The following is a 20,629-nucleotide window of genomic DNA, read 5'->3' as shown; positions in this document are numbered from 1 at the left end:
TGCTGGTTTAAGCTGGTCCTTTGCTGGTTTATGCTGGTCCTTTGCTGGTTTAAACTGGTCCTTTGCTGGTTTAAGCTGGTCCTTTGCTGGTTTATGCTGGTCCTTTGCTGGTTTAAACTGGTCCTTTGCTGGTTTAAGCTGGTCCTTTGCTGGTTTATGCTGGTCCTTTTGCTGGTTTATGCTGGTCCTTTGCCGGCACATGACCAGCATAAACCAGCAAAAGTACCAGCATAAACCAGCAAAGGACCAGCTTAAACCAGAATCCCAGCGTCAAAACATACCTAACCAGCATATGCTGTTTTTTTCAACAGGGAGAATAAAATTCCGCTTTATTCCATGGGAACAACATGTTTTATTGAGTCCTGCCGAAATATCCTATTCATATGATTTAATAAATATACTGCATTGGAGGTAATATATACTGTAAATAAGTAGTGTGCCTAGTTTGTTGAAAATAAATATTAAATGTGCTCAGAGCTGAAGCAAATGTTGCAGTAATTGATCAAATAACCAAATGACTTTTTCCCAAAATACAGACAAAACACAAGTACACATCCTAACTTTTCTTCCACGTGGTGGCGCTATTGTATCTGGATATGACTACAGTGATTTCAGAAAAAGTTGAAACTTTATATATATATATATATATATATATATATAATTTATGCACTCATTAGACTGTAATGTATGTTAATATTTAAGACTGAAGCCGATTACATTTGTTGCCAATAAATATATGAGTGTTTACGAAGATTAGCCTACCTGTTATCTTATCGCATTTGTTAATATGATATTTCAGTGTTTTCAAAGCACTGAATAATATGAATAAAACTGCGTTGACTATGAAACTATGAAAACTGAATTAAAGTGTAATGCCAAAAACTTGACAATTATTTCGGTAAATCAGTAGGCATTGTGTTCTGCTTAACTGAGCATCGAGTTTAACTGTCAGTAAACCGATTACATCTGTAAGGTTCAATAAAAGTGTGTCAATAATACAAATTATTAGGACTGACAGGTGGTCAAATAGCTGAGCTATTAGCACCTGAACGTGTACCTTCTCCAACAGGCCTTCTATATTTGGATTTTAAATGGGACAGCTTTACACTTCTGATACTGATGACTTTGCTCAGTAGCTCCACATAGTCCACAAAATGAAGGAAATTCAGAGAGCTGTTAGTATAAGTGAAATGTGAGTGTCAAAGGTGAATCTCTGAGGTGATATCTGGGATTGCATGGTGTGAACTGCACAAAGGTGTGACACATTAATCATATTTAAGTGCTTAGACATTATCACCTCTGAACATGAAGTTTTATGCAGCACCTACACAGCATGATGCATTCACCTGTGACAGATATAAACTGAAAATCTTCTTAGAACGAATAGGGTCTCAGAGGTGAGGGTTAGTGGTTAGCAAAAACCTGCTCCCTAAATCAGAACCATTTCTTTAAGTAACCCATAACCCATTTGTACAAATGATTCTGACACATTACATGCTTTGAAGATTAAAACAGCAGCATGGGGCTAATGCTGCAAAGGGATCATATTGTAAATCACCATAATTCTGTCAATCAATAGAGAATCTTTACTCTTTAACCATAGTTTATTATCATTCTGAACCATTAATGCAGTTTGATCACGTCTTACACTGACAACTGATTTACAGTAGACTAATTACATGGATACTCCCCCTGGATCATGTCCCTTGTTCAAGTGTAGAGGTAATAAAATGTTAAATGGAAATGTTAAATCTTATACCTTAAATGGATTTAACATTTTAACTCGTTTGTTAGAATATGTTATGTTATGTTTGAATATGACGTCTCAAAAGAGCATCAACCAACATCGCTTCCTGTGAAGTTTTATGCAGTTCGGTCTAAATGCTATTACACCATGAAAATGTTAAACTGTTTCTGCAGCAAACCATGCAATAAAAAGACAAACAAAGACAGACAGACACAAAGAAAGACATTTTCAGTTTTTATAATTTAAACTTTATTGGATTTTTAGAAGCAATCTGAGCCTCGATACACCCATACGATCCTGTCACATTTTTAAAAAACATTATAGAGATTAATATAGTATGAAGGTAGTTAAATTGGAGTGTTGGCTGCATTCACTAAGCTTAACCATTTAACCTGCTACCAAAGTTATTGTAAGAAAAAAATATATTAACATATACTTCCTATGAAATATCTATTCCTGTTCTAACATTTATGTTACATTCTAAAAGCTGGAACCGTGGACTGTGGTTTGAAACTGTAGCATGTTATTATATGAGTAATATGAATCGCTTGTTGTATTACTCATTTGTAAGTCACTTTAGATATACATCAGGGTTATTAACATAAACTAAAACGCTGTTACTTGGAATAAAAAAAGTTAATTGAAATGAAATAAATTACACAAATTGGAAATATACGTTTTTCAACAACTAGATAACATTTGATCCCTGCTAAGACAACTTAATTTACAGCAGGCTAAATAATATACATCCATGTTACTCAAGCGTTATATGTATTTCCATTAAAAAAATATTTAATTTTAAATAGTTTTTTATATTTATTGTACAAAATTACACATTAGTCAGGTTTTTAGTAACAAAAACTAAACAGATAAGGTCAATAAAAAATATTATTTAAAAACAAGAATAGAAAACAGCTATTTTTTTCTGATCATTTACTGAAAAAGAAAATGAAAGAGTTTCAGACTTTTGTGTGGAAAGTGTCACATGAAATGGATACAAACCTATACAGTTATAAAAGCAGCTCCCACACTCCATTGAATGATTTGAAATTATAGGGAGGGTTTGCATTCACTGAGCATGATCAGAATTTTATTCTGTCAGGCACAAATTGCTCTTTTGTAAGGTGGCATGAAACCGTATGTGAAGGCTTAGTGAGAGATCAGCACAGCCTGAGGCAGTGGAAGCAGCACATGTCACATGTGATCAAATACAATATATAGCAGTATCACACCACTGACTGTGGAGATCTCCCCAGGGACACCCCTCCTTCATCCTCCCATTAAAGAGATCATGACTGTCTATGACATCCAGAAGAACTTTCTCAGGCGATTCTCAGACTATTTCATCAGAAATCTTTGGTATTTGTGCTCAAGAGAATAACTGAATTTGCGTTAGGTTAGACATATTATGGAGTAGCACACAATAAAACTATTAATGTCCATGTTTGTCTAGCAAATCTTGATAACAGAAACATGATAATATACTTAATGTATACATTAACTCTTATTATTAAGGAGAATAACTATATTTTGTACTCTCATTTTGCACACCATTTCATAAAGACAAACGTGAACAAAAAGATAAATCACATTGGTACTGTTGTGAAGGGGTTCAGGTGAATGTGCACAGCCTCCTCTCTCACACACAGGGAGGACTCACTCATGCGCTCAGATTTATGAGACAAACTCCATGTTCAGCGTTTGGTTTTATTTTTGATGCCTCCTCCTTATAGTAAAACTTGATTGTTTGAAGGAGAGCTAATTTGAGAATTCAGTGAAGGATCTTATATAACCTCCCCTGCCATAAGAACAATTCTCAACCTATATGAGGATTTAATGAGACATGAAGAATAGACTTGTAGAGACACAGGCCATGTTAAACTTGGGCTGAAATGAATCCTTAGTTTAGTATCAATCCATGCCCTATGTTTTGATCATTTTTCTTTTCCTTAAATAATAGTAAGTTTTAGCAGATAAATGTTCCTGGAAAAGCTTGGTTTAACTGTAGGAAAATGTCACTGACGACTGAAATAATGGCTGTGGAAAATTCTGCTTTGCCATCACAGGAATAAATTACATTTGAAAACATATTAAAATAGAAGTTATTTTAAATAGTAATAATATTTCACAATATTATATCAAATAAATGCAACCTTGGTGAGCATAAGAGGAAATCTTACTGACCCCCAAACTTTTGAATGATAGTTTAAATGTAAACATTTCTAGTGCTCAGGACAACTGAGGGATTAAGCAGCCAATCAGAACTCAGCAAGATGACACACAAACACAAAGTTACCATACATAGGTAATATGTATATTTAATGGCTTGGGCACAGACCACAAATACAATAATAATAGAGAGGTGCATATTGTAGACATTTAACCAAAAAAAATGTTGCTTTATCACCAACCAACATGATTTCACATATTATTTGCTTTTGTATTGCCTGCACTGAGAGAACCTTGTTCCCTGACTACAAAGATCACAACTTCTGAATGGAGTTTTGTCCATGTGTCCATGTGAGAGTGTGACTGGTGTCACTGGTCCATTCCAGGCTGTAAAAGACACAGAGAATAGACATGAGTCTGTCAAATGTGCACACTCCACAACTATTCATGTGTGTATGTACTGTCACACTCCCTAAGGTAGTATTGGGTAGACAAAAAGAGCAGGAGAGAGGAGTTTGTGTGTAAAAACAAGCATGTCATGTGCCATTACCGTGCAGATGGGAAGACTTGAAGCTTGTGCTTTTGAGGACTGCAGCTTCAGAACTGGAGCAAATGCTCCACTTTTTTGCTTCACTACAGAAATGCATGAAAGAAAAGGAGACAAGGAAGGTCTAAATGAACATCTTCAGGATGAGTGTAAATAATTCATTCTCATCATTACGCAATTTGACCATAATTCAGTTGGAATATCTTGATTTATAATTATGTTCAAAAATAATCTGAAAATCATTTTAAAAATGTATTTTGTGTAAGTATAATTGGGTTAATTATAAATGCTAATTACATTCTGGGTTGTGAAGCATATTTGAATGCAATGAAGTAGAATTAAATTGAACTTAAATTCAGATAAATTCATAATTCAATGTTAACCAACTTTGAATGCTGACTCTGAAAAAAAAAATGGTTAAAAAGTTTGACAGTTACAGACAGAGAGAAAGATGTGTTCTTACCGATGTAGTGTTGTGTGTCTGCTGTGGGACTCTCTAAGAATGGCTGTGTGGCAGCCACAGAGAAGTTTGACACAGAAGGGCGTGCATGTGTTTGTGTGTGCCCAGCCATGGACGGGTGTGTGTTTGAGTGCGTGTGCCTTTGCATAGAGGAGTGTGCATGCGAATGTGTGTGTCCATTCATGCACGTGTTGGTATTATTGAATTCAGACTGTTGGGATGTACTGCCTGCAATGAAGTCACTGTTTGAACTCCGACTGAAACCCGCTGAAACAGACATTGAGAGACATTCATTTATTAACACACTGTTGTGGAACATATGTACCATACTCACATGTATACATACTGCATACCTCGTTCTACATCCTGTGAAACTTCTGTGTTCACGGGTAACTGTGCATCAAAGTAGTTAACACCCATCATTCTGTGTGAATTTGTGTGGGATGGGTTTTGTGGGATGGCGTGGAGTACCTCTGCTATATCGGATGTATGCTTCAGAATCATCTCCTATTGCCAGACACAAAAGCACAGAAATGACATCACTTCCCACTCTGGATTTCAGCAGCAAACGGTACTGTATATTGGGATAGCAAGCCCGAGTAAAAAATCTAAATGTTATGTTGACCTGGTTGTTGTGAGGCATTCCATAAAACATGTCTAAGAGATCAGCTGCTCTCTTCAGTAAGACCTCCTGTCAATCAAAAATAATTTTTAATTGTATTTCCAAGTGTCAAATAAAATCCCCTTTTGGAGAGTTAAATTTATAGACATGCTATTTCATGACTTAAAATTGAATTAAACATTTAAAACACAATCTAGAACAATTAAAATGGAATTTGTGAAGAAATTAACTCAGCATTTCTGGCTCACTTTTGGTAGTCTTTCTATATCGCCTGGATGATAAGGAATGACCTTCTGCAGACGCTGGAACCCGTAGTCAATGGTTGGCTCATTTAAAGCTTAAACAGATAAACACTTTCAGCCAGTATCAGCTAGCAACAAAACAATTGAGATTGTCTGAGCTTCCAAAAAGGCATTATATAACAGGAAAAAAATCTAATAACTATGGTTACAGTAAATTGCAAGAATATTCCAAACTCTATAATTCCTACCAGTGTAAATGAAGCGTCCTGGAGGTCCCCTGCAGAACTGTTTGGATTTGTAGGACAGTGTAACTTCTACAACACCAGGGATGTGACGAGGTGGAGTCTGCACACGAATCGCATGTGGTGTGATGACCTATAACAAAACCAAAAAAGTCATCACCCTCATGGGAAGTACAAATCCAGATTCTGCATATCTCTCTCTGTGGAGGCTCCTTTCATTTACATCAAGATTTGAAAATTACTGAAGGCAAGTTTATTGGAAACACTGTATTTCACACCTTCCAAAATTGGCAAAGATCTGTGGGAGATCTGTAGTGAATGATGTACAAAAAATGAACAAATTGAACAAGGAAACTAAAAATGAAACAAAAATGTATTTATAGCAATTCTTTGTTTGACAACAGAGATTGAGACTGTAACACACCTCACTCCAGACCATCACTGTTCCGAAAACCACCTGAAGACCATCAAAGAACTGATCTCCAATAATAATCACTGAGGCTCCACCTGACGTCCAACCTTCACTCGGACTGATAGCCTTAATGCAGGGGACCTCAGCTAAATTAACACACAAATATTAGCTCAATATGCTGAATAAGGGTATTGCACTTTAGAGATAGACCTACATAAACAACAGCAAATTTATACTAAAAAAATCCTAAACAAACAAAATACTCTTTTATGTACTCTGTATACTCTTTTTCTACTGTGTATTTACCTACACATTATCATATGAACAGTCAGTAACCACCCTGATCTGAATTGCATAGTTAGTCGTGTGTGTTTGATTTTGCACCGAATCATTAGTAATCATAGAATTATTAGAACAATGTTTATAATTACTGTACCTTCAGTCAGCTCAAACCTTCTTGGTCTTCTGCCATGTTTTGAATTGTTATGGACAAATATGTTATCTGAAATGGCTAGAACGTGGCCCTTAACAGAGGCTGTGGTAGAGACCAGCACCTGCAATGCACAGGACATTTCACTAGTAGTCTAGTGCAGGAAATGTTGGGCACAAATGGACATTTTGATGTGGCACAAGGATTGTAAAAAAACAGTACATAAATTGAATGAAGTAAAGTAATAGTGTTAGCTACATTTATAGTTTTTACTATCGTACTTCTGCAGTGCAGTTCAGTACCATAAGGGACAGCCTTTTTCATTAAATATTTCATGTTGATTAAACAGATCTATTATGAGACACATTTATAGACATCAGTGATATGAATATACAATATGAACTTGTGTGTGTACCTGGAAACGACGTGTGTCTCGTGGGTTCCCTGCATTCTTCAGGCAATTTTGATTACATTTGAGAAAAAATTTCAGGAAGAACCTAGGTATGTAATGAAAAGAAAACATGCAAACATGTGAAGGTATTTGTGGATCAAGGAATAGAGAAAAACTGTCACTGATAAAATGATGTAAGAAGATAAAAAATATTAGAAACTGAGAATTGGAGAGATGAAAGAGTACAATCTGTCTGTCTGCTTTTTATCCTTAAAGATGACAAATCCCAGTTTCTTTAAATAATAACTTTATAAGTAATAACAATAAACATTTTCTTTCCTTTATTGTACTTACACATATTATATATTTCTTTATTCATTTATAATCTTACAGAATGCAGCTGATTGTCCTACCGGTCAATAATGATGGGGTCTGATGGTGTTTCGTTCCTGTTTCCACAACTTTTCTTATCACAACATCGGCTGAAAATTCACATTTATAAATTAACACAATTATCACTGCATCAACTGTAAAAAAAAAAATAACCTGCATATTATAATTACAGCAAATAAACACTAATTTGTAAGACTATTTTATGACTGTGTGTTTGTTTGCATGAGATTGCACGAGTTAATTGTGCGCTTTAATGTTGTTTGACACTAGTTACCTGCACATTATCTCATGAGTGAGAAGAACACGACACATTTCAGGGTTTTTATCTTGACCTTCAAACACAATTGCCTGAAAGAATAAAAGCAACACCAGGTTAATGTTATGCAAATAAAATATATAAATATATCATGTAAATATTTACGTGTATTTCAGTGAAAATATCATTGGAGCTCTGTAGACAACACACCCACATATAACATTGGTAAATTATATATTATATATAAATTTACATGATCACTTCAGAATTATGAAATTTTTTGAAACATTTAGTCTTGACTGAAGAGGTCTTTTAGTTCTAAGACATAACATATTCTTGCAAGTAATATTACAGTGCATAAATTGTTTTACCTGCTTGGTCACAGAGTCTATCAAACGGATGTATAGATCTTGCTCAGTTCTGACACCTAAAAGACGTCAATTAAATTAATAACACAGCAACAATACTGAACATCATACAAATGAAAGTTGTATTTTCAAAGGAAGTGTATTTCTTAAAGTAGACTATTCTAAAGCAGTCCACACTTTATACAGTACTCACCATTGTTGTACAGTAACTGGAGTTTGTAACGGATTCCATTATTTGTCTTTAAACTTACTGGCTCCTAAATCAAACGGATGAATAAACAAATATATGCTTTGTCTTACATGGCATCATAACTTCTAATTAGGAATTTCTCATTTTTAATTTTCTAAATCCAGTATTTCATAGATTCCACGTTTCTCTTCACCTTCTCCTTTTCAACAAAGTCCACAAACGCAGTGTGCTCTATCTCCACAGATTCACCCTGACTGTCATATAAAGCCAACACAAAGTGAAAGAAGTTTGACTTGCGCAGGTTGGCGGGCGGCTGTTTCTCAAGGTGCGCCCGGGCAAGACCAATACCTCTGTAAGAAGCAGCGAAACTAGTTATTTGCAGCTTAAAATACAATATTTTGCACAAATGTCAGCTTGCTGTCATTAAAACTAATTATATATAATACAGAATACATTATATACACATATATATATATATATATATATATATATATATATATTTAACTACTATGTATTAACATTGAAATTAATAATTTGATACAACGCACTTATGTAGGCCTACATACATGTTTTTACATTGTACTTATATTTAAAAAATACCTGCATGTAATTACATCAGTAAGTAATTTCTGTAGTTATCTATAATTGCAGTTTTTACCCTTTAACACAACCTTAAACTTAACCATACTACAAAACTTGTTCCTAACCTTTGCTTTATCCGAACATAAAATACACACAAGGAATAAGGAATAAGAAATGGGCAGGATATGATATGATGAGATGCATCTGTTTACCTCTGAGCAGAAAGGTTGACCTCTGTCAGTCCAGCTGAGTGGAGCCAGGGTCGAGCTGACCCCAGAGCAGTCTTCATGACTCCCGCGATGCCTGTCAGTCCACAGGGATGCGAGAGAACAGCTGACAACAGAGTCCCTTCTCCCCCAGGACTGCAGTCTAATAAACAGCATGAGAATAGGAGTCGGTTAGGTGTAATAATATGTTGTGTGGGCGTGGCTGTGACGCACAGGGACGTAAAAACAGTCAGAGTCACTCTGTAAGAACTTTGAAAGTTGGAAACGGCGCGAAGCATCCCTAAGATAACGCGGGATAAGAGCGAGTCCTTTCATACTTCACTAAGCACCTGCTGCTGATGGTCATGGAAGATTTTTTATTTTTCTTGTTATGCCATTTTATCTTTGAAACTGGCGCGGAACATATTTATTAAAAAAAAAATGTCTTACTAAATATTTTCAAATAACCCTTTGATACAATTTATCAACCGCTTGTTTATCACATTAAGTTATTGATCATATATAAAAATGGTTCGTTTTCCAATGAACTTTTCTGAGGTGTCTATATATCACTCGTGTTACATTTTTTATTATATACTAAATATTTAATAATAAATATTTTAATAAGATAATGAACAGCAGATATTTTCACAATTTGTCAAGTAATATTACAAATACATCTTTAGAATTTTCTTGTGTCGTTTTGAAACTTTAATGCAAAAACACATTCGAACATCACGAGGTTAAGCATTTTTTTTAATGCTGAACAGCGAATAATTTTTGTATGTGTGAAATAAGTGCACAAACGCCTGCAGGTTTCTTAGAAAATGTTCCGCATTAGAAAGGCATTAATGAGTCCTCCTGCTGTTCAAAATGTCAAATCATCAGTTCCTCAATTTAATATATTTCTCTTTTTTTTCTCCTTCCCAAACTAACCCACTAGCATACGTATAGCGGTTAACGTTATACATCCATATTCTGATCACCTAGGCTGTGCATTAGGGTTAAACAAAATAAACACATACGTGAAAAGGACAGCAGAAAAATAAGAAAAGCAATACATGGAAATAGACGCAGTTCCACACAATATTCCAAATGAATTTCTATAAAAATAATTTAATCAAATGTTGCTGTAGCTAGCTTTAAAGGGTCAATGCCAAATCCATCCATGCTGTTTCAATTACCCACTCTGTAGTACATGTAATTTGATCATTAATACCCGCCATAGCCGTGTTCGTTTATCATTAAGCAGAATTGTATAATTCAAGCAGAGTTTAGTTTATTTTAGATAGCATTGCTATGCTGAATATGTAGGTCTCCACAGTCATCCATTGTCTGGGGTAGTTCATTCTGTGAAGAAAGAAAATACTGGCAGCCTATAATTAAATCGATGCTGCCATTAATCATATTGCCTTAAAATGTCTATAACACTAATTCTGTTTGGTACGTTTTAAATAAAAGTTATAAGCGTCAACTCCAACCAAAAACCAAACAGAAAATCGGATTACACCGCCACCTGCTGTCCCTGAAATGCCAGTACAAAATGTGAGACTTGGTAGCAAGTTAAACATGGTTAATTTTCTATTTAAATATTTGCTTTTATGTACTTAGTTGGATGGATGCAAGAAAATGCGAAAGTACTTCTTTTTTCAACAAAAATTAATTGGAAGATGACTATTTTGGCAGCACAGTTTATTAGTTTTCCACAGCATGTCACAGAGTAAATGTCAGAATAAGTATTTATATGCCTCTGAATATTCTGTCAAACATACATTTGTATTTTTCAAAAATAATGATTTAAAATGTTATTTAAAAAGCAGGTCAGCTGAAGGACTACAATGTGACCTGGTCAGTAAAATAATCTTCATGCTCATGTCTTTAATGTAACAAACACTTTTAATTCCAAGCAAAAAAAAGATGAAATCTATCATATTTTCACAGTGTCCTCTTACATAGTCCTGCATTTCTCCTGGAGGAAAACTAAAGGGTTCCAGGCTGTCAGGGTCTTTCTAGAGACACTGACACACAGCACACACACACGCTATGACTCAGATAACAGAGCACTGAGTGGAAAGGCGTCGTCCAATACAGATCCTGCAGAGAGAGAAAGATTAAAAATAGTCAAACTGTGAACAAAAGTGTGGCAAACAAAGTCAGAATTTATAAGTGAAAAAGTGTCTCACCCCAACCCAAGCATGAGAATGTGTGTCAAAACTAGGGAGGGTAACAGTAACTTCAGCAAGTTTGTGTTAATTTCCTTGTCATTTTTTTCTGTGTTTTTGCTGCACATTCTGTTCCGTTTTGGCCGTTTAATAATAAATGCGGTGGGTGGAACATTCTCTGGCCGGCTGGACCAGTCACAGATCCTTGCGACAGCCTCAGCTTCCTGTTTGCTTTCTGCTACAACTTCCCCCTGGAACAGAAAGAGCAAAGCTTCAAAATAAAATCTGATCTTTTAGTAATCGAAGATGTAGATGAGTTTGTTGAGATTTGGAGAAATTTAGCATTACACGACTTGCTCACCAATGGATCCTCTGCAGTGAATGGGTGCCGTCAGAATGAGAGTTTAAACAGCTGATAAAAACATCACATTAATGCACAAACAATCCACACGACTCCAATTCATCAATTACCGTGTTTAGTGAAAAGCTGTGAGTTTGTAAGAAACAAATCCATCATTAAGGCATTTTAACTTTAAACTATCACTTCTGGCCAAAATATCCATATCCAATAGTCCATAATCCATTATAATACTTCCTCCAGTGAAAACATCCATTCTCTGTTGTCCTCTCACATCAAATCCATAGACGTATTTGTTTTGGACTGTTTTCACTTGTAAACAGTACTTGAATTGTACATATGCTTCTCCTGATTCAGACAAGATGATGTTCAATGTTAAAACAGTCTTGAAGAGCCTCTGACGACCCTTCCGGCCACACTTGTATCTGTGTTTCACTGGAGAAAGCAGTATTATTGATAGAGGACTTGTATTTAAGTCGAAAGCAACATTTCTTACAAACGCACAGCTTTTTGGTTTACAAGATGTTAAATGATGGATTGGAGTTGTGTGGATTACTTGTGAACAAGTGATGTAATGCTAAATTTCTCTAAATGTGTTCCGAAGAAGAAAAAACTCATCTACATCTTGGATGGCCTGAGGGTGAGTAAATTTTAATGCAATATTTGTACTACTTAAAACCATTGTTCCTGCCTGTGAGTGTTGTGGAAAGGTATTTATATTTTAATAAAATATTTTACCTGTGCAATGATGTGTGTGTTGAAGGAGGCTGCACTGATGAGTGGAGGTGTCTGGACACGTCGGGGACTAGGAGGAAATAAATCACAACAGCCAATGTGATTAGAATGATCATTCACTCCCTTGTAAAGTCACATAGTACATGCAGATCACTTAAAGCGATTTGTACACACCTGCTACAGTGAGAACTTGTCCGTGAACTACTGCTGGATTCCCGTTGTGCTTCCAGAAGCATTTTTTCCAGGTCTGTGATATCAGAAAGGGCTGGTGCGTCCTCACTATGTTCACTACATGAATCAAAGTGGAGCTCTACCCATGAGTCTGGTGGAGAAAGGTACATCAGAGCATTTAGAAATGATCATTAAAAGCAGTTTCCACTTTTAGAAGCGGTGCATGTTTGATTAGGCCTTTTAGATAGAGCTTTACAACAACCACATATATTTTACTACACTTGGTGTAACAGAAACTGAAGCAAAAAGTCTCCAAATAAGTATTATATTATAAGTATAACATTAGTACGTATCTGGGTGTTAGTCCATAAATTCCAATATAATCCGTTAAAAAAAAAAAAAGGTTATTGTAAACGCGTCTTGTCCTTCAACAAACATTTGTACCAACAAAAATAGAGCTAATGTTTGTTTTAGCAAACAAGTTGCTGACTTGGCAGTACTACCGGATTTGAACACAATGTTCTGCTTTGTATAGGTTTATAAAAAGGAAACAGGGTGTACATTGGTATAAAACCTAGGAATGTGAATAAATAATTTATTGTTACTATTAATGCTCTTATTGTGTTCGTTAGTTGTCGATGTAACTTAGGTCTGTTATTTATTCGAGCAAGTCAGATTGTATAACTAACTCACCGTGCAGACTTTCTTCCTGGGTTATAAGTTTTTGCGTTGACATCGCTGTTCCTTGGAATTTCAATCACGTTTTGAAATGTAGTGTCCTATTTTATCTTTTTATTTATTTATTTGTTTTTTTGTGAACAAAAGACAAAAAACTAAACGTTGCTCGACCTGAGAAACATACACGACAGTATCGCGCTCGTGGAAAACACTGACGAAATCTTTTGTTTACAGACAGACACTGAGCTCTTATTGGTCAGTCCGTAGACCAATCATCTCAACCTACGTAGGTCAGTAGAACGCTGGCGCGAACACGCTGCACTAGAATGTGTGTTTTTGGATAGCCTACGTTACATTACATAAAAATGCAATAAAATATACTGATGTTGTTGTACTGTTTCTCCCTCTCAAGATTCAAGTGGCTTTATTGGTATAGTAATTTTAAAAAGGCTGATAAAATAATAACAATGGGAAGGAAAAGGAAAAATATTTTTTTTAAAGTTTAGTGTTGATGATGAGGTTGGTAAATTTGTATGTATATACACATTAAAAACATCTGTAGTGCAGGTGTGTTTGTTTTTGTGAAGTCAGTGTAATTTCTAATGTAGGTGTCTTGAAGAAGCATGTGCCTGGAATCGAGCCTACATTTGCAAACATTCACAGCAACTTGTAATTGCTTTGTTGGATTATAACATATAATATAAAACGTGTATTATATGGTCAAATTACAAACTGTTAGTTTAATTAAAGTCCCTACTTTGCAGAATGTTGCAAAACCATGTTAAGCGTGGCGCTGAACTCTAATGCACGTATAATTGTATCATTTAATATAGACTATAGTGTTATTTATTTTATTTTAATTTCTATTCTATTCAGCTTTTGCCTTTCCTCTCTGCAAGCGCACGGCAGCGGCAACACCGCGACAACTTTAATCACGCGAGACTGTGGCGTCACATCCGGGAAAAGGTCGAAACGAGAAAAGATACAAACGTAATAGAACGGTATCCTTTTTATTAAACATACAGTCGTTCATGTGATATTTAAACACCTCCATTCATCTGGTTTTCATATAAATATTATACTAGGAATATTTAAAGGTAAGACGCATGTTCAAGGATGATCCGGTTATCTTGTGTTTATAAATGTATAAACATGTCTTTTGTCGAGCGCGAGGCCTTGTGCTCCATTTAAACATTAGTCGCTGGTGAGCGTTTAACTTGAGTCAAAACAGAGATTTGTGAGATTCACTGCTAATGATGTATTAAATGAAGTAAATGGTTCTGTAAATGTGAAATATTTATAGTATTTTTGGTTGCACTTTATTTTAAGGTGTCCTTGTTCCAGTGCAATTATACATAAGTACTGAGTAATATTAATTAACTACATGTACTTACTACATGGTTAGGGTTAAGATTAGGTTTGGTTTAGGGTTACTTGCATGTAATTATGCATATTGTTATTATAATAGTAAGTACATGTAACAAGGACACCTTAAAATAAAGTGTTACCGTATTTTTTTTAAGTATATATCACAAGTAAACATGCCAACATGTCACATTTATTATATTTCAAAACGTTAACATTGCTTTAAGTCTAAGGGAGTATTTCAAAATCACAATTTAGGTCGGATTCAGATAAAAAAATATTTGGGAAACTTGTTCTAGAGAACTGTTAGGTTATTATGAATTTTGTGCTGGTGCAATATAAATTAGATGTTTATACATGTAAAGAAAGGGTGGATGTTTTGAGCCCTGTTTTTACTTATCACTTGAAAAAATGTTTTTTTTTATTTTTCAGATGTCTGAAGAGTTGGTAAAGCAGTTGAGCAATTATAAAGCTCAGCTGCAGCAGGTGGAAGCGGCGCTCTCTACAGATCCAGATAATGAAGATCTGCTTAAACTGCAGAAGGACCTCCAGGTTTGGGGCACAATTATCTACTGCTTTTTGTGAGGCATTACTACAGTAGAGAGAAATTGTGAAGTTTAATGTGTTTAAATGTGTCTTTATATTATTACTGGTGTTAATGTGTTTTTTTTTTTTTTAATGTGTGTGAAACACTTTTGGGGATTATATCTTACTCCAAAAATAGATTTTTTTATGTTTCAGCTGTTCGATCGCGCCGGCCTCTCACGCGCACACACCCCACATATTCTAACAATTCAAATTTACATCGCAGTCTGTTCATTATCAAAATAAAATACAGTCAACCAAACATATAAAAGGTTACAGCACTGTCACGATCTAATGCACTGTAAATGCCGGATTTTTAAAAACAAATAGGCCTACCGGAACGCAAAAATTCAAAATCTGACATTTTCCGGAACAGGATCCAGCAGGATCAAATTAAGTACTGGTCATAATACTCGCATGATAATGTTTGATGTGAGCAACAGTGTGTTTTGCTGCAGCAGCGCCGATGGAAGCGGTTCACTGACTGCAGCACAGCCACACGCGCCGCAGTTACGTTTGGGATAATATTATTTTAAATGCCATAATGTAAGTTGAAAACATTGCAATAGTGTTTTAAAATACAATAAGGAACACCACGAAACCATTTAAAGAGGCGTGTTCAGCGGTCTCCGTGTGCGGTGTTCAGTCAATCACAATGCACTGGGTCAGCTGGCCAACCAGAGCAGACTGCACTTGTCGGAAGGAGGGACTTTGTAGAAAACGAAGCGTTTGAGAGAGGCGGGGCATAGAGGACCTACAATAATGTACAGTATTTGAAAAATAATGTGTTTTTTGAACATTAAAGCATGTCAACATATTCTGTTACACCAAATACACAAAATAATGATCTTTAAAAAAGCATCATATGACCCCTTTAAAACTTGGTCTGCCATGTTTTTCAGTGGTCCAGTTTTAGTCACTTAGGCTGATGCCTGATAGCCTTTGACAAGATGAAAAGTACCTTTCTATCGAAGTATATTCATCAAATCATTGCTGTTATGTGTCACTATAGGAGGTGATTGAGTTGACAAAAGACCTGTTGACATCACAGCCAGTGGAGGGTGCAGCCAGCACCAAAAGCTCAGAGGCAGTCGCTCCCACTCGCAGCTGGAGGGTCGGAGACCGTTGCATGGCCACCTGGAGCCAGGACGGACAGTGAGTATCACACACAAACACACAGTAGGTATATTGATCTTACTTATTGAGTGTTGGGTGGGATATATATCCGTACTCACCTGCTTACAGTGCTGTGTGATTGGCAGGTTGTATGAAGCGGAAATTGAAGAGATTGACACTGAGAACGGCACGGCAGCCATCACCTTCTCTAGCTACGGCAACGCAGAGGTAATGCCGCTTCATGTGCTTAAACCAGTGGAGGAAGGCAGGAGTAGAGAAGAGAAGGAGGGAAAGCCCAAATCCAAGTAAGTAGATGTCAAAATGACGTTTGTCTGTTTTGATATACAGTCTAATCAGTTCAACACATCTTTATAAGGTATTTTATGATTTAAAAGCTGTAAATAAGCACAGTTGCTACAATAAATTGAGATGTCAGTAAAGAAATACTTTTAATATTTATTTATTTTAATTGTTGTAAGACAAATGATCTCAAAAACTATATTGCTTTTTAAATGTATTAACTATAATTAACTATTAAAAGTATAAAATATACCAATATGAAGTATTAAGTATGTAGTATCGGTGCTACTTTTGCTTGTTTTTTTTTGTTTTTTTTAATAACTTCCCAAAGCATTTAGATAATTTTTATACTTTTTTGAGATTTTCTCTTTTTTTCCCCCCACCTTGTAACACTTGTGGTGTTCCTGGTCAAAAATGATTGGCCTACGAAAAGTTGTGTATACATTTCTTGGTGTGCCATACTACCAAATATTGGATTCAATATTTGTGACTTATTTATTAGCTTGTTTTCTTCCAATTTGCACAGGTTTTGTATCTCTTTTTGCTTTTTTATATAGGCCTCATTAAACTGAGCTTATGGACCTGTTTTTCAGTGATATTGTTAAAAATTAATCCCAAATAATTTTTTTCCACTCAACTGAGGTGCATAGTCTCAGATCAATGAGATTAATCAATTCCAAAAGAAATACAAAACCTGTGCTATTTGAAAGAAAACAAGTTGACAGAAAGGTTGAATCCAAGATTTGGTGGTAATATAGCATAATGATAGATTTACTAGCTATTTCTAAAAGGCCAGTGACAGAAATGCATTTCAAGAGTTTTTTTTTTTTATGTTTTCCCATTGTGTGTTTTCTCTTAGGAAAGAGCTGCTGGCAGATCAGAGGGAATATAAGAAGAAAAAGGCCCAGAAAAAGGTGCAGCGCATTAAGGAGCTGGAGCAGGAGAGAGAAGATCAGAAATCCAAATGGCAGCAGTTTAACAATAAAGCCTATTCCAAGAATAAAAAAGGACAGGTGCGTATCAGAGAAAAAAAGCTGACTAATCCTGCTACGTTTTTTTTTTTTTTTAACCCTGCCATCATGCTCATGTTGTATGATCATCATCTCCAGGTGAAGAGGAGTATATTTGCATCTCCAGAGAGTGTGAATGGAAAGGTTGGCGTTGGCACGTGTGGTATCGCAGATAAACCCATGACCCAGTACAATGACACTTCAAAATATAATGTCAGGCATCTAATGCCCCAGTGATCTCCCTCGTGTTCTGTCTGTTCCCCATCTGTAATCACCAAACATAAAAATGAATCGAACTGAAACCCACTTAGAAATCATAAACAGATCTGATTGGACATGAAATAAGTATATAGTAACACATTTCCCGTTTTGTACTATTTCCAGTAATAGTTTGTTCTGTGGATGTTGGAGCTGTTCTGTACTGAACGAGTCTCTGGATGTTGTAACTAATAAAACATCAGTCCTCAGTGAAGCACAGCTACTGGTTAGTTTTACAGGTTTTCCTCATGCTCTCAGGACCAAGTCTGCATGAGCTGCTGAGAGTGGGAACTCTGCTCTATAGTTTTTATAATGTGTTGAACAAACATAAATGGAAACACTGGCCTCCCCTCATACATGGTCGAGTTAGGGAAGACCGGTGTCATTGAACAGATTAAGCTGTTTTTTTTGTTTTGTTCTGTCCACCTCTGTCTAATAAGCATTCTGCTGCAGTCCATTTGTTGTTACATTTGCTTTTCAGTTTTGTATATTTACATATTTTAGAGGAATAAATGTTTTGTTGACATTTCAATAACAATTTTTTTTTTTTTTTGCTTTATTCAAATTGTGTTTTCCAGCTGATGTCTGTATTATAAATGTTTTTCTTTGTAAATTTTAGCACACTTTTATTTCAGAAAGGTTACATTCACACACATGACCATGAGACTGCAAATTACAAAAAGCAGTATTTGACCATGGAAGACAAAACGCCTTGGTGAGAACAGGAAAACATCACTATTAACATAATTACAGCACAAGTTTTTGATTAAAATCCAAGTATTTGATTGTATAATCAACATATAGTGGTTATAGCCTTTTATATAATCGGTCAACAAAACTATTAGTAGAATAACAATCTGTTATCAACTACATCTCCATTTACAAACCAAGCAAATCAACAAAGCTTCATATCACACTGAATGGCTGTTTCCCATTTAAAAATGATTTTAATACTTTAATATTCCTAATATGCAGGAATCCAGTTTCACACAGTCTTTCTTAAAATTCACTGTCACCTGATTAATTCAGCACAACATCAATTCATCTACAAACAATGTAGAGCCATCAAAATATTTCCAATACTTCTCATATTCAGTGATTAGGGCTGTGAATAAGGACTAGAATTTTTCATTTAGTCTGCTGATATTTGTGTGTATAAGAGTGCATTAATGTACAGTTTATAAAAGTGTAGTACGATATTCTTCGGCTATATAGATGTTGATATAGCTGTAGGAAAAAAAGTGTTGAAATATTCCGTGTTTAACAACTTAACATACAAGTCATTGCTTTGATGTTAATATCCCTGTCCCTGCTGGTCATCGCATTTAACACTGGGCCCTCCTAAAACTACATATCCCACAAGCCCCTTCACAGTCACATGTCTAACAGGAGTGTTTACTCAGTCCTTCCTGCATTCCTTTTCTTCTTCTATCTCCTTTTCTTCTTGCTCCTTCTCTCTTTCCTTCTCCTTCTCTTTTCCTTTCTCCTTGTCTCTTCGCTCTTTCTTTTTCGTCATCCGCAGGAAGGAAGGAGTACGAAATTTCTTTTTCTTCTTTTTGGGTGACATTGGCTGACTTTCAGAAGAGCTGGTGACTGAAATGTTGTTGGCGACTGTGGTTGTTATGGAGACCTGCATCTCTTTAGTGATGCTGAGCTCTGTGACCTGTAGAGTGAGGTCATCATCCTGCGTCAGGTCATCACCATCGCTGCTCTGGAGCAGAGCTGAAAGACAGTCTGAGAACAAGAGGAAGAAACTTTTCAGCATGAGACCGTCTAGTCCAAAACCATAAAACTGCAACTAATTTGGTTATCAAAGACCAGTGTGGTAATATACAGACTATATGAGATTATCTATACCTCCTATCTATATGAGAGAATCTATACCTCCTCTTTCAGGGCTCATGAGAGGTGAGATCGACAGGGAAATGGTGGAGCCGTCGTATGTAGTCATTTCTCCATCTGTGAACTCCTCATCAGCCTCTGACTGAAGAGCTTATATGTCAAGAAAGCATATTTTGAAAAAGCCAAATAAAAAACAGGTTAAATTGAGATGGAAAGTATGTACTGGATCAAACAAGAAATACATTGGAGCTTACAGGAAACGGAATGGACTGCAAACTAAATAGTTATAGGTAGGTAAGATTTTTCATGTTTTTGAAATAAGTCTCTAATGCTCACCAAGGATAGATTTATTTGACCAGAAACACAGTAAAAATAGTAATATTGTGAAATACGACAATCTACTGTTTTCTATTTTAAAGGTCCCATATTGTCAAAACTGAAATTTCCTGGCTTTTTTTCATGATAACTGAGGTCTAGGTGCTATGTAACGACCATATAAGTTTCAAAACAGTCAGTCCACAGTAAAATTCACACAGCCTGCTTAAAGTAGCTGTGATTTTTCACAAACCGTTGTGACTTCCGTAAAAAGTTGACGTCAGAACTACACAGTCACCAGCCCGAGCACCGCCCACAGTCCCACTCTCCTTTTGCCAAACCCCCAGACAACATTGCGGAAACATGTCGAAAAGGTTAACTTTAACCACGAAACTAGATCGGCCGACCTGTAACGTTACACTCTCACTCAAAGGATGGACGATCTGACAGGATTGTTACTATGAGGTGGATCACATC

General features: G+C 35.8%; 4 protein-coding genes across 4 annotated transcripts in view; 1 reads left to right on the top strand and 3 right to left on the bottom strand.

Annotated features, from left to right (window-relative positions):
• Positions 1–4,184: 4,184 nt before the first annotated feature.
• On the bottom strand, positions 4,185–9,340 carry LOC107671096 (transcription factor COE3-like). Its single transcript, XM_016463944.1, has 16 exons — positions 9,264–9,340; positions 8,663–8,819; positions 8,473–8,536; positions 8,283–8,338; positions 7,930–8,003; positions 7,676–7,744; positions 7,287–7,368; positions 6,878–6,995; positions 6,454–6,587; positions 6,036–6,162; positions 5,794–5,882; positions 5,549–5,614; positions 5,277–5,430; positions 4,927–5,190; positions 4,467–4,549; positions 4,185–4,303 (listed from the first exon to the last, which is right to left on the bottom strand). The coding sequence occupies exons 1-16, from the start codon at positions 9,338–9,340 to the stop codon at positions 4,286–4,288; spliced, it is 1,632 nt and encodes a 543-aa protein (XP_016319430.1). The 3' UTR covers positions 4,185–4,285.
• Positions 9,341–10,943: 1,603 nt separating this feature from the next.
• On the bottom strand, positions 10,944–13,601 carry LOC107671124 (BCL2/adenovirus E1B 19 kDa protein-interacting protein 3-like). The gene is made up of 5 exons (XM_016463972.1): positions 13,377–13,601; positions 12,687–12,834; positions 12,516–12,582; positions 11,441–11,670; positions 10,944–11,351 (listed from the first exon to the last, which is right to left on the bottom strand). The coding sequence occupies exons 1-5, from the start codon at positions 13,417–13,419 to the stop codon at positions 11,306–11,308; spliced, it is 534 nt and encodes a 177-aa protein (XP_016319458.1). The 5' UTR covers positions 13,420–13,601; the 3' UTR covers positions 10,944–11,305.
• A 699-nt stretch (positions 13,602–14,300) lies between these two features.
• On the top strand, positions 14,301–18,519 carry LOC107671123 (survival of motor neuron-related-splicing factor 30-like). Its single transcript, XM_016463971.1, has 6 exons — positions 14,301–14,458; positions 15,159–15,278; positions 16,324–16,466; positions 16,574–16,732; positions 17,587–17,740; positions 17,837–18,519. Exons 2-6 carry the CDS (start codon positions 15,159–15,161, stop codon positions 17,972–17,974), a joined length of 714 nt encoding a protein of 237 aa, XP_016319457.1. The 5' UTR covers positions 14,301–14,458; the 3' UTR covers positions 17,975–18,519.
• A 31-nt stretch (positions 18,520–18,550) lies between these two features.
• The window catches only part of LOC107671122 (gamma-adducin-like), a 12,335-nt gene continuing 10,256 nt past the window's right edge, over positions 18,551–20,629 (bottom strand). The window contains exons 14-15 of the mRNA XM_016463970.1: positions 19,880–19,987; positions 18,551–19,729 (exon numbers count right to left, since the gene is read on the bottom strand). Coding sequence (XP_016319456.1) covers positions 19,395–19,729; positions 19,880–19,987 — 443 coding nt within the window. The 3' untranslated portion in view covers positions 18,551–19,394. The remainder of the gene's footprint in view (positions 19,730–19,879; positions 19,988–20,629) is intronic.

The sequence above is a fragment of the Sinocyclocheilus anshuiensis genome, unplaced genomic scaffold (genome assembly GCF_001515605.1).
Source record: "Sinocyclocheilus anshuiensis isolate Anshui unplaced genomic scaffold, SAMN03320099.WGS_v1.1 scaffold861, whole genome shotgun sequence".
NCBI lineage: Eukaryota > Metazoa > Chordata > Actinopteri > Cypriniformes > Cyprinidae > Sinocyclocheilus > Sinocyclocheilus anshuiensis.
The sequence above is the reverse complement of the archived record's forward strand: the minus strand, read 5'-3'. Positions and strand labels throughout refer to the sequence as shown.